Source organism: Trachurus trachurus (genome assembly GCF_905171665.1).
Source record: "Trachurus trachurus genome assembly, chromosome: 12".
In the NCBI taxonomy this organism is placed as follows: Eukaryota; Metazoa; Chordata; class Actinopteri; order Carangiformes; family Carangidae; genus Trachurus; species Trachurus trachurus.
In genome coordinates this window covers 29,443,234-29,456,555 of record NC_139908.1, presented here as the reverse complement: position 1 = coordinate 29,456,555, position 13,322 = coordinate 29,443,234, and the positions used below count along the sequence as shown (strand labels likewise).

Below are 13,322 nucleotides of genomic sequence, written 5' to 3'. Positions count from 1 at the left end.
CCTGCTGCCTGGAGATGTGGAGAAATGCACATAAGACAGATTGTTGGAGCCATTTAGCCAGTTTTGTGTTTTGACCACCAGGTGGGGTATTTAGTTGGGGAAGTTGATCTAGGGAAGAGCGCGATGAGCCTCAGGTGTGTGTGGAGGTGGAAAACAAAACGTTTTCTGACCGTGTTTGAACGTGATAGACAGGGATTGAAGTGATTGACCGTGATAAATGGTGATGTATCTTTCACTGACCTGAGAGCAGCAATGCCGTGCCTTCGAATTTATGGAACAATCTTGAGGATGAATTGAAATCATGTGAGACATTTAAAAGATTTAAAAGTCTCCTCAGAAATAAGATAATTGGGGGAGGTGTGTGGCGCAGTGGTTAAGGCGGCCGCCTCATGTAGAGGCTACAGTCCTCATCGCAGGCGTCCCCAGTTCGAATCCCGCGTCGGGCAGACCTTTCCTGCATGTCATTCCCCCTCTCTCTGCCTCCCCCTGTCCTGTCTATCTCACTATGTGCTATCAAATACAGGCAAAAATAAGAAATAAGATGATTGATAGATGGCGGCAAATGGTTTGATTTCTGGGAATCTGGCATAAAATACGCTCCATATAACTTTGGTGTCATTAGGATCCTTCAGACAATATTTAGATCCATTTGAGAGCCGTATATCCACATAGTGGGGGTGTTCGGGGCACCGAAATGCAGCCTCTAAATAACACATTATCTGCTGCAAAACTGGTTCATTTCACCAACATGTTGTTATGATTCACTAGTGCACCACCAGTTACCATCTATTCATTGACATGCAGTGTTTGTTGTCCTCTGGCCAGATGTTGCTCTCTCGACCTCCACATCCTCCTTTCAATCAGCTGCTTATCCTCAGAACAGTGAGGATGTCCATCATGTTCAAAGACGTCGTCCACAACCTCAAAATCTGACAAATCGAACAAGCCGACCCTCACAACAACAACAAAAGCAGACGTCGCAGAGTGAATGAGCCCTTTTTTTTTTTTTTTTTTTTGCTTTATTAACAGAATATATACAGAACAATACTGTTAAGCCAGCTGTATTATATGAATGATATAGACGAAGATAGACGAAGAGTGAATGAGCTGTTTGGATGATGGTAACAGGAAACTCCAGACTGGGGAACAGCACTAGTGAATCATAACAACATGTTGGGGAAATGAACCAGTTTTGCAGCAGATGATGTGTTATTTAGAGGCTGCATTTTGTAAATGAGTACATTTTATGCCAGAAATAAGGTCCTTCTCCTTCAAGTATTGGGTTGGTTTTGTTACCTTTGCATGACTACATTGGAAGAGGAAATGGTGTTCATTGTAAATCTGCTAGTTGTAAGATTGGTGAGGATGGTGGGGGTCATAAGGTTGTGTTGTATCCATATGGGATCTTGTTCTTGTCTCCATGGAGCGTTTCTATTGTCTCTAATTTCATCTCCTGGTGTCCAGGGCCTGCTGTCGTTCATGTCGGCTCCTCTGATTGGTGCGCTGTCGGACGTGTGGGGCCGGCGCTCCTTCCTGCTGGTCACCGTCTTCTTCACCTGCGCTCCGATCCCGTTGATGAGGCTCAGCCCTTGGTAGGACTCTCTGTCTCTGTCATCATGTTACAGGTTCATTGCAGGTTGAAAAGAGAGAGAACTCAAGTTGTCCAATGTTTGTCTGTCCACCTGCTCATCCTCCAGGTGGTACTTCGCCATGATCTCCATGTCTGGAGCTTTCTCTGTCACCTTCTCCGTCATCTTCGCCTATGTTGCCGATGTGACAACAGAAAGAGAGAGGAGTACAGCCTACGGTCTGGTGAGGCCTCTTGTTCAATATGTCGTCCCCGAACTTACAGAAATATATGAAAACTGAAAAACATACCAGTGGTGGTGGATCCTCAGAGCACCTTAAATAACTTGTATTCAGAGCAATTGACAAATTATGACAAAGTGTGTTTGACTCATCTTGAAATACAACAACTTTCATGTCACTGTAGGAATTATTCAAGACTAACATTAAGTAAAAAACATGTACCATGTGTAGCAGCGTCAATAACAGCTTTGGAGGAAACTATTCACAAATAGCAGCCAAAAGATCAGCTGGATGGCTCACAGTCACACATTTAAACCCCCCCTGTGGACAAGCTTCAGTTTCAAAATATAAAGTTTCAACTGACCCAGTAATTCAATGACCCTAATGATGACATTTGTGTTTATTGCTAATTAGCAAATGTTGTGTAGTAATGCCTGTAAAACCTCGGCCCTGTTATGCACAATCAACTAATTGACATCCGTTTTTTTCAGGGCAACCTGGGCTTTCAGAATATTCATTCTGTAGTGGTGTCATATGAATGTAGAAAAATGATATGGTCAGAAAAAGGAAGAAAAATACAGTAAAAAACAGAAAATCAATCAATCAATCAAAATAAACTTTAATGTCCCCGAAGGGAAAATTGTCATGGACAATCAATGCTGTACATCCTGCATACAGATTATAAAACCATACACCATATCACATACTCACACACACAACCAACAGAGATCACTTACAGACAGTACGACCAAGTTCCTGGTTAACACAAGTAATAAATTAAAATGTGTTTTAAACGCACAGAAACGTATTATAAACTTCTTTTTAGACACTATACAACTGTTCTTTGAGGTCATAGTTAGAGTCAGGGCTCTTAATATGATGCAAAATATGTTATTTACAGAATTTACAAAACTGCCCCACTGGGCTGGCATGAAAACAGTTTCTGTCTGGCTTTTTTGTCTTGTTTCCTCCAGTGAACAAATGTCCTCTTCTATATCAGGCCCATGTCTTGGTCTTAGCTTGTGTAAAGTGCCTAAATGGTATTCTTTACATTATTTATTACATTTACAGCAGATTTTCCAATAATCGCAATCATACAAGGCGACAGAACAACCATCTTGATGTAAATGAACACTCTTTGGCACATGGTGTGAAGGCACGCCGGTCTCCAATCGGACTTTGGCCCGTCCTGTGATGGGACAGAAGTCTGTATTGTATATCTGTTAAACATGAGCCTATTAGCTGAGCCATTACAACCACTGTAGCAAGTTGACGTTACAGCTGAACAGAGCTGCAGGCTTGGCTGACTCTTCATATGTTGTGATTGGTTCAAATGAAACAGAACCTTACAAATCAGTTTGATGTCTCTGGTAGCCTGACAAGCCAGACTATATCACTAACATGTCTAGTCTGGCAACGAGCGGTAGACCTCGGCTCAATCCAGGGGGCGGGATGAAGGCTGTCTTTCAAACTGCCTCTGCACACAATAGGGTAGCGCTACGACCAATCAGAGCAAAGAGCAGGATGCTGTCAGCCTGACAAGCCAATTAAAATGTCATCATGGTGTTAAGCCCGCCCAACGACTCTCCAAATAGATAGAGCGCTGTGATTGGTCAACACATTGGTTCGAGACTCAAAAAGTTCCTATGGCTCGTTTCTAGACCCACCTACGGAGCAAAGAGATTTGCTGCTGCTAGGGTGCAGCTAGATTTCTAGGCTATGTCTCTGTACCATTAAAATGAATCTCATCTGACTCTCTCCACCTCTCTGTCCTGTCCTGTCCTGTCCTGTCCTGTCTCTCTAGGTGTCGGCCACCTTTGCAGCCAGCCTGGTGACCAGCCCGGCCATCGGGGCCTACCTGTCGGCCTGGTATGGGGACAACTTGGTGGTTCTGGTGGCCACGCTGATCGCCCTGGCAGACATCTGCTTCATCCTGCTGGCCATGCCAGAGTCTCTGCCAGACAAGATGAGGCTCAACACCTGGGGGGCACCCATATCCTGGGAACAGGCTGACCCCTTCACTGTAAGTTACTAATTGTATATGTCTGATTGGTCTGTTGGTTGAATAATGAATTCATACCAGACTGATATGTTTTGTAGTTCCATGAAGTAGGGCTGGACGATTATTGCAAAAATCATAATCACGATTATTTTGGTCAATATTGAAATCACGATTATTTACCAAGGGGGCAGTTGTCGGTCTGAGAAGTGAAGCTCACTTCCGCGTTCAAAAAACTGCAATCCCCTCGGATTCCTCTGGGGGCTGGTGTCAGAAGGGAGCATTCCTCATAGACCCCCATGTTAAAATCGCCGATTTTACATCCTCAGTAAACATGTTAAAAGCCTGGTGTCAGAACGTTTTTTCGTCTCAATCGATAGTTTCTCCGCCTGCACACACTCTGAGGGGGGTGAATTTTTTTTTAACTCTACCGTTTTACTGTTATTAGGTTAAAATTCTGGCCAATTAGGGCGCGGAAACGTTGAGTGACAGGTCCGAGCCGCTCCGTGGACAGCTGCTTTGAGGCCAGTGGGCGGGTTCTCGGCCGGCCAATCCAACATGGCGCTGTCCAGGCCGCCATATTTGAGTCACAAAAACGACTCCACAAAACCAATGGGTGACGTCACGGACGCTACGTCCATTCTTTTTACAGTCTATGTTATTTACACGATTATGCGGGGGGGGGGGGGCAATGTGTGTTTAAGGTTTTTAAGTTTATAATTTTAAATATTTATTCAAAATTAATTTAAAACTTTTTTTTTTAAGTTTTATGATCCAGCAGCAGAAACTATACAGGATGTTTAGCTTAACTTTTCTACATTTTTACCTTGAATAAACAGATTTGGAGTAATTGTCATGGTTTAATTTATTAAGAGGGAGAATGGAGGCTCTCTGCTTCCGCTTATTGCGTCTCTGGGATGAAATCCAACCTGGGAAGATCAGAGCCTCCACCCCGCTGCGCTGTCCCAGCTCTTGTCACAAACGCACCCCATAACTTTTTTTTTTTGACGCGCCCCATAAGTGATCTCTTGTTTATGACAGATTAAACTACACAAATACACGTCGTAACATCGTATAACGTTATCCGCCGCTCTACAGATTGCTTCCTTGCCGGCTTTGTAAACATATGCACATGTAGCCTACGGGCCGGGGGGAGAGGAGGAGGAGGAGGAGGAGGAGGAGGAGGGTTGTTGATGTGCGGCCGCTTTGAGGAGACGAGCGAGTGTTTTAAATGATTATTTCCCGTTCATTCGTCCTGAGCGGTGGCCGCTGCTCTCTCTTCACTGGCGCTGATTTTTAAACGCCGCCGTCAACACACGAGTGGACTCGTCCACAGCATTAACTGAGAGAGGAGTGCAGTGCAGTGCAGGCACGGGGGCGGAAGCGCGCATGTGTGTTTTTCAGAATAAAACACCAATAGACAAAAAAATAATCGTTTATCTTCGATTACAGTGTTTTTATGATCGTGAGAAGCCAAAATCGTAATCACGATCAAAATTCGATTAATCGTCCAGCCCTACCATGAAGTCTCTTTTCTTTCCTCTGTTTGTAGACGCACTACAGTGGGTACTAGTTTCATTTGGACGATTTCACGCGAGATTCACGCGTGAGTCACGGGAGAGTCACGAGGATTTTTTGTGGAGGAGTAATTGTGTTTTCACCAGAAGCTGCAATGTGCCCAAACAACCGCCAGGTGGCATCTGTGAGCAGCAGATCGCCTCCATAAGACAGCAGCACGGAGCAGTGAACACGAATGGGGAATGCAATATAATAATAATACAGTATAGTTTTTCAATGAGAAAAATGTGACAACGGCAGCTACAGTATAGGCTACGTCTCACTCTCTTTTTTCGGTCCTCAGTCTTGTCAGCTCCAAACACACCCGTCTGTGTTTTTAAAATGAGCCAACTACTGTACAGTAGTGCCACAGATTTCTCATTCCCCACCTTGTTTGATTGAGTGTAGCTGGATGATTTCTCGTGAATAAACGGGCAAGAGCCTGTGTCACTTTCGGGCTGGGCGATAAAACATAGGATATCCTGAAATAACTTTTCCTCCATAGAAATAGGCTACAAGACGCGGCCGATACAAAGTTGATGGTTTCATTCATCCATGTTTTGACAGTGTGTGTGTGTGTGCCGAGCGGACCCGTTTAGAGAGACACGCGTCTGTATGGGACAGGCTTTTATTTAATTTAGAACAAACCTTATGCTCAGCAAAAATGGAAAATATATAGTCTAATATAATAAAATGGTTCTGTTGTTTGGCCACTGTTTAAAATAGGTCTGATCGATCCAGAGCAGCATTCAGCAAGCAGCAAGTTTAATCAGCACCAATTCAACTTCTTCTAAATAAACGTAGGCTAAACATTCAATAACTGGGTCAGGTCGGACCACGGGCTTCTTTTTTTTCTCTTCTTCCTCACAGGAGAAATGAGGTGTGCGCTGCGCTGCGGTCACCTCGCTTCTCTCTGACGCGTCGGTGCTCTGTTTGTGATTTGTCTGCTGCCTTGAATCCTCCCTTTATACGTGCGCGTTCACAGATTCACAATAAGACAAACCAGGGTTGAGTTACCGAGTTGATAACCAGCGTCGTGGTACCGCTGATCTGGAGTGACAGTGTTGTGAAAATCGCTATGAACTGGTGCTCTGGTTTTTAGGTGCCCTGTAATCTCATAGTTTCAAAGAAAATGGATTGATTGATTTTTACTTAACGAAATGAAACAAAAACAATATTATATTAATATATTGTTGTAACTTTAGAAAATATAATCCAGGGGGAAAAAAGGCTTACAAACATGGACCAAAACGGCTCAGATACGCACTACACATCTTATGAACGTGATGTAAAGTAATAACTTTATTTTATATATATATATATATATATATTTTTATATTCAGTGCCTCAGTGTGTTAGCCCCGTGGCACATGAGCTAGTTGATATGAGCCAGATGCATTCCATATCCAATAACACTGACCCTTGAGTTCAAGATGTTCACTGATGCCTAAATCAGGGTTCCAGGTCTGGAAATGTATGGAAAATGGAAACTATTGTATGGAAATATATTTATCTTAATACTTATCTGGGTTTGGTCTTATGTGAAGTTATTTGGGTTAATTATTATGTATGCGCTATTAGCTACAATCTCCTGGAAATTATTTGGTGAGATAATGACACACAAATTCGTAATAATAAAAACAAACGATTAATTGCATGATTTAATTACATGATACACATCTACTTGTGATGTGTACATACTGATGTATTACCTGTATTACCTCTCTCTCTCTCTCTCTCTCTCTCTCTCTCTCTCTCTCTCTCTCTCTCTCTCTCTCTCTCTCTCTCTCTCTCTCTCTCCAGTCACTGAGGAAAGTGGGTCAGGACCCGACTGTTTTAATGATCTGTATCACTGTGTTCCTGTCTTACCTACCTGAGGCTGGGCAGTACTCCAGTTTCTTCCTCTACCTAAGACAGGTGAGCTACACCTCTGGCTAAAGCAGCTTACTGTTACTAACATTATTACAACCATCCTGTTATTAGAACTCCACTGTTTGAAATCTATGCTCTCTGATTAAACCTTTGTGTGCACGTGTACAGAGGTTGAACTTGAAATATAAAAAGATGTCAAAGGTTTGTTGGAACAGTTCTAGTTAAATGTTTTTACTGGGACAGTTGCTTCAACCATCTTCCTGGTAGAGGTGGGGGAGCTAAACTTTTGGGGAGCATTTACCAGTGTGTGGATATTTCTTCCTCTTTAGAGGTGGTGGAGCTCCCAGCTATTGTTTAATATAGCTGTATAATACCCTAAGTTAATCACTGATCATGGTCATTTCCATTGTTATGCTGATGATATCATCTTATATGCACAATTTAAAGTTTCGCTCTAAATTTATTCTCAAGTCACCAGATGTGTGCCTTTCACAAGAACACAGACCCTCAATGTCCGTGACTGTTCGACACATGGTCATAATGTGGATCTCACTCATAAATAGGGATGGGAATTGATAAGAATTTAGTGATTCTAATTCCATTATCGATATTGCTTATCGATTCGATTCCTTATCGATTCTCATTGGAAGGAATAAAAGAGAAATGAGTTTGTTTGCGTTAATCCAGTGGTTCCAAACCTTTTTTGGTGAAAAAGGAAAAATCCGCACACCGGCAAAAAGCTCCAGAGCAATAAATCATTTATTATCCATTATCCATTGCTCTGGAGCTTTTTGCCGGTGTGCGGATTTTTCCTTTTTCATCATTGACTTTTTTTGTCCAGCACCCAGCGTTAGGTTTTTGGGATGTGCGTGCTTTTTCTATGCTTTCAAACCTTTTTTGGCTCATGACCCCATTTTGACATCACAAATTTGTGGTGACCCTCAATCAAGATGCGCAAGCTCAGATATTTGTGCTGCATTTTATTTGATCTCGATTTATATTCGAGAAAGTGAAAGTATAAAGAATATAGTTGTTTAAGATTGTCTGTGGTGTTTTTAATCATAAAAGAAAAATAATTTTGTATCAGAATTTTTTTTATCAAGTACCAGACATTTAAGGCGATCCCATTTGAATTCCGGGCGACCCCACATGGGGTCCCGACCCCAAGGTTGAGAAGCACTGCATTACGTACAGTAATGGCTCTAACATTAAAAAAGTAGACAGGACCGACCTGCCTGGACAGGTTAACACTAGACCACTGTGGCTGTGGTTTTTACGCATCTGTATTCTTCTCACTAGTTATTGTTTTCATAACGTTCGTTTTTATGCGGAGGGAGCGAGCGAAAGAGAGAGAGCGTGAGAGAAAAGACACAGGGCGTAGCTACCGTTTCACCTGGCTACGAGCAAAACCTGAAACAAGGTGGTGAGAAATGAAGAGAGAAAAACAGAAAGAATAGACATGTAGCCTGTTCAGGAGACGTTGTCCTGTCCTCACGACGTGAGGGACGGAGGACAGAAAGGTGGCTCACAGGTTTAGATAGATAGATCAACTTTTTTCACGAGTGACAGAAATTCGTCTTTGACAGGCTCGTATAAAAAACACTAAGAAACAAACAAACATTAAAAACAAAAATGTTGTGCAATCATGCTAAAAAGAGAGGGGGGGGCTGTTAAAAGCAGCAGAGTCTTCATTTTTATTGTTCAGGATGGTTATTGCAGAGGGGATGAAGGACTTTTTGTAGATGTTTTTCCTGGCCAGTGGAACCTTATGGCGTTTGCCTGATGGCAGCAGCTCGAAGCAGTGGTGGAGGGGGGGGGGGGAGTCTTCTGCCTTCCTGATCACAGACCGGCTGTACAGTTCTGAGAGGGGGGTTGTGGAGCTCCAATGATTTTGCTGGCCTGGTTAACTGTGCGGGAAAGTTTGGTCTTGTGTTTGGATGAGAGGAGGCTGTACCAGGAAGAGATGTTGAAGGTGAGTAGGGATTCAATGAGGGACTGGTAGACCAGAGTTAAAACCAAGGGGGCAGTTGTCAGTCTGAGAAGTGAAGCTCACTTCCGCGTTCAAAAAACTGCAATCCCCTCTTCTTCCTCTGGGGGCTGGTGTCAGAAGGGAGCATTCCCCATAGACCCCCATGTTAAAATCACCAACTTTACATCCTCAGTAAACATGTTAAAAGCCTGGTGTCAGAACGTTTTTTGGTCTCAACCAATAGTTTCTACCCCTGCACACACTCTGAGGGGGGTGAATTTTTTTTAACTCTACCGTTTTACTGTTATTAGGTAAAAATTCTGGCCAATTAGGGCGCGGAAACGTTGAGTGACAGGTCCGAGCAGCTCCGTGGACAGCTGCTTCGAGGCCAGTGGGCGGGTTCTCTTCAGGCCGCCATAATTGAGTCACAAAAACGACTCCCCAAAACCAATGGGTGACGTCACGGACGCTACGTCCATTCTTTTTACAGTCTATGGTTAAAACATGTGTGCTGACATTGAAAGTCCTTCATTTCCTCAGCAGGAGGAGGCGCTGTTGTGATTTTTTTAAAATGGTGTCTGCATGCTGAGAGAAGGAGAGGCAGTTGTCCAGGTCAGTTCCAAGGTATTTAAAAGACTCAACCTGCTCCACCAGCTGACCCTGGATGCTGAGTGGTTTAAAAAGCCTGGTGATGAGGAAACGTGACTGTCAGCAGCTGCATCACGCAGACAAGTCACACACTTTATTTTGGGAGAACAAACAGTGACATGTGGACCAGAGGTTGCGCTAGACTTTTTCGTCGCTGGTCATTTTGACTGACGGGGTCATAAAAATTCCGTCATAATCTATTTTTACCGGTCACTTTAATTTTTTTTAAAAATGATAACAATGCCATATTCAATTGCATTCAATTTTAATTCATATCAAGTCCAAAAAAATTGAACAGAGTATGCTCCGGAGCAGAGTCTGCGTCAGAGCACATCTAACTGTGGGTCATCAGTGAATGCGGGGGTCACTTTCTGCCACTCAACATCTAAATACAACTTAAATACCTGATGATGACATCAGTTTTCTGTCAACAATCAACATGCTAACCCATGTTTTATACCAAAACATCCAAAGGAGCACGTTTTCACATAGGCATCGCATAGTGCACTGGCGTTAGCCCTCTCTCTCTCTCTCTCTCTCTGCCTCTCATCTCTCTTTACGCACGCACGCAGCCATTGCGCATCACTGAAACAACTGAAGCTATAGACCACACAGCCAGATGCAGCACAAATTCAGACAGGACAAAACCCACTCAGCTTTACGTGTTATAAACAATGCCACGGCGGGCAAAATACATTAAAAGAAGGCTTAACGTTACCTTTGGAAGAGTTGTATGTGGCGAGTGTGTGAAACGGTGATGTCCTACCCCCACCGCTCTACCTGTACCGAGACACACCGCTCTACCTGTACCGAGACACACCGCTGTGTAGCTACAGCTACGTAACTTAACAGCTGACTACTGTCGGTCCCTCGGACACTGCAGCTGAATCTCGCCCGTTAAATCATTATCGACCGTCATATTTGCACTGACACGACTCCCAGTCAACATTTAATCCACTTGTAATGTCTGGAGTTTGAATACTGCAGGAAGCTTTCTGTCTTCTTCTCTGTTGTTAGTGTTTCTGTGTGGCAGCGCTACAGCGCCACACACGCTCCACACAGGCCTAGAGGATGTACTACAGCGTTTTTCTACTGAGCGCACCAGCCAGCTTTTTTTTTTTTATCTAATTCTCACTGTAGTGACTTTGTGACATTGTATATGTTTTATATCGTTATCCACCGCTCCATGTATTGATTATCCGCCGGCTTCATTGTAAACAAATGCACATGGCCAGACGGCCATGGGTGTGAATTGCAATCTGTCAAAATGACGGATGGCCTCAAAATTTTTCCGTCACCGTTTAAAAAAACGGTCAATGACGGAAAATATCCGGTTAACGCGACCCCTGATGTGGACATTAAGCACCCTCATTTATAATGATGATTGATTTTAACGGAACGGAACGTCATTAATCTCTGGTTCAGTCCAGTAATAACGGGTCTGTGTGGGCGCTGTGTAACCTAGCGATCGGCGAACACACCGGCCCGGCGGGTCGCGTCGGGGAGAGGCTGCAAAAATAACAGTCCAATCCAGTAAACAGTGACATCAACTATTGACGCGAGAGCAGCCCACGTGTCCACACTACACAGTGTCAGCCGGGTTGCACACACAGGTGTGTGTGTGTGTGTGCCATAGGTGCGACAGGCGATGCTGTCACATCACTCAACCGCCACACTTTAGCTTCTGCCTCGACGCCGTGTTTGCTTTGTTCTGACCCGAACACAGCGTGTGTTGTTTGGTTCAGAAACTCGCATTTGCAAAGAAAAAAAAAAACCGAATCGATAGCGGAATCCTTAAAGCAGACGATTCCAAGAATTGATCCAAGTTGGAACAGTTCAGTTCAGTTTTCGATTCCCATCCCTACTCATAAACATGTTCAATGTTAAATGTTAATGTTGATATTAATGCAAAAACACAACAATAATAATAATAATAATAATTTATGTCTGTTCCCCTAGGTCATTAATTTCTCCTCGACCACCATTGCTGTTTTCATTGGAGTGGTGGGCATTCTGTCCATCGTAGCACAGGTAACACATGAAGTTTATCTAATCTTAAAAATAAAGTGTGAAATGACACAGATAATTAAAGCAGAAGTAAGCAATCCAGTCGTTTTAGCTAACTTCCTGTCAGCCGATGGAGTTAGCAGTCCCCGCCCTCATCCCTACTTCACCACATTCACGTGCATCCCTTGGCTGCACACACAGAGAGGACCGCCCCTTTATGCCGTTGGATAAAGGTTGTAGGATACAAGGAAAGTTTTCTCCTCGGCTCAGAGCAGAGCAGAGTGACTGACAGACCCGTGTTTCAGACCAAACACTCTATAGAAGTGATTGCTGTCGGAAGATAGAACTATTTAAGACTTATATTAACACAAACATTCCGCTTACTTCTGCTTTAAATATAGTCATATTACTTTAACTACTTATCATGATGATGAATGTGAATAAATTGCACAAATTTACAAATGTCAAATGAGGTATTCTCCCCCTCCCTCCTTCTCTTCAGACTCTCTTCCTCACTCTCCTGATGAGAACTCTGGGTAATAAGAACACTGTTCTGTTGGGATTGGGCTTCCAAATCCTTCAGCTGGCCTGGTACGGCTTTGGATCAGAGCCATGGTGAGATCGCTGTTTCAGTCTTATATTCCTGTTCTTCACCTGTTCCGTGTTTCCATTTGATGATCTCTTCTTCCAGTCTTTCTGTTTCTCTTTGTTCCTCACCGGCTCATTTCTCTACTGCTCTGTGCTTGCACTTGTATTGAGGAATTTTGTTAAAAGTTGGGTCTGGAGTTTTGTGCCCAAAAATAAACATTAGACTTGTACAAATGAAATCCGTCTTAATCATCAGCTATGGGCTTCTAGTCCTGTGTGGTTGGGGCTGTGTCTGCAGCCCCCCCTCCCCCTGCCTGTATTTTGGTCTTTTGCTCTGTTTTGTTCAGGTTTTGTTGTGCACGTGGACGTTTCTGGGTGGAGCTAGAGAGTCGCGAGAGAGCATAGATCTATGGCAAGAGAGTTGGTGTTTTCTCTCCAGCCAATGACGGAGCTCAGGTGAAGCTACCTGCAGTCCTGGGTGAGGGATCCCTCCTCTGTTGCTCACCCTGAGGTTTCTCCCATTTTTCCCTGTTAAAAGGGTTTCCTTGGAGTTTTTCCTCAGTGGATATGAGGGTCTAAGGACAGAGGATGTTGTTACGATGCCATGTAAAGCCCTTTGAGACAAACTGTTTGTAAAAACGGGCTATACAAATAAAATTGCCTTGCCTTGCCTAAACCAGGACACCTCACAGAGCTCATGTGACATTTATAATGCCAGTCTTCTGGAGACTCTGGAGCTCCGTCCTACTGGAACTAAGATCTGCAAACAAGCAGCTCAGGACTCTTGCCATCATATGATGTCGTCCTCTTCTGTGCTTAACTTAAGCAATATTACCCGAGAGGGTGTGCTTTAACGTCATTTGAGCACGACGG

The 13,322-nt window shown here is 43.6% G+C and overlaps 1 protein-coding gene across 1 annotated transcript in view; it reads left to right on the top strand.

Annotated features, from left to right (window-relative positions):
- Positions 1 to 13,322, top strand: part of mfsd14ba (major facilitator superfamily domain containing 14Ba) — a gene marked incomplete at its 3' end in the record, with an annotated part of 31,842 nt that overhangs the window by 13,416 nt on the left and 5,104 nt on the right. The window contains exons 4-9 of the mRNA XM_083983785.1: positions 1,465 to 1,592; positions 1,698 to 1,812; positions 3,614 to 3,832; positions 7,169 to 7,282; positions 11,814 to 11,885; positions 12,364 to 12,476. Coding sequence (XP_083839911.1) covers positions 1,465 to 1,592; positions 1,698 to 1,812; positions 3,614 to 3,832; positions 7,169 to 7,282; positions 11,814 to 11,885; positions 12,364 to 12,476 — 761 coding nt within the window. The remainder of the gene's footprint in view (positions 1 to 1,464; positions 1,593 to 1,697; positions 1,813 to 3,613; positions 3,833 to 7,168; positions 7,283 to 11,813; positions 11,886 to 12,363; positions 12,477 to 13,322) is intronic.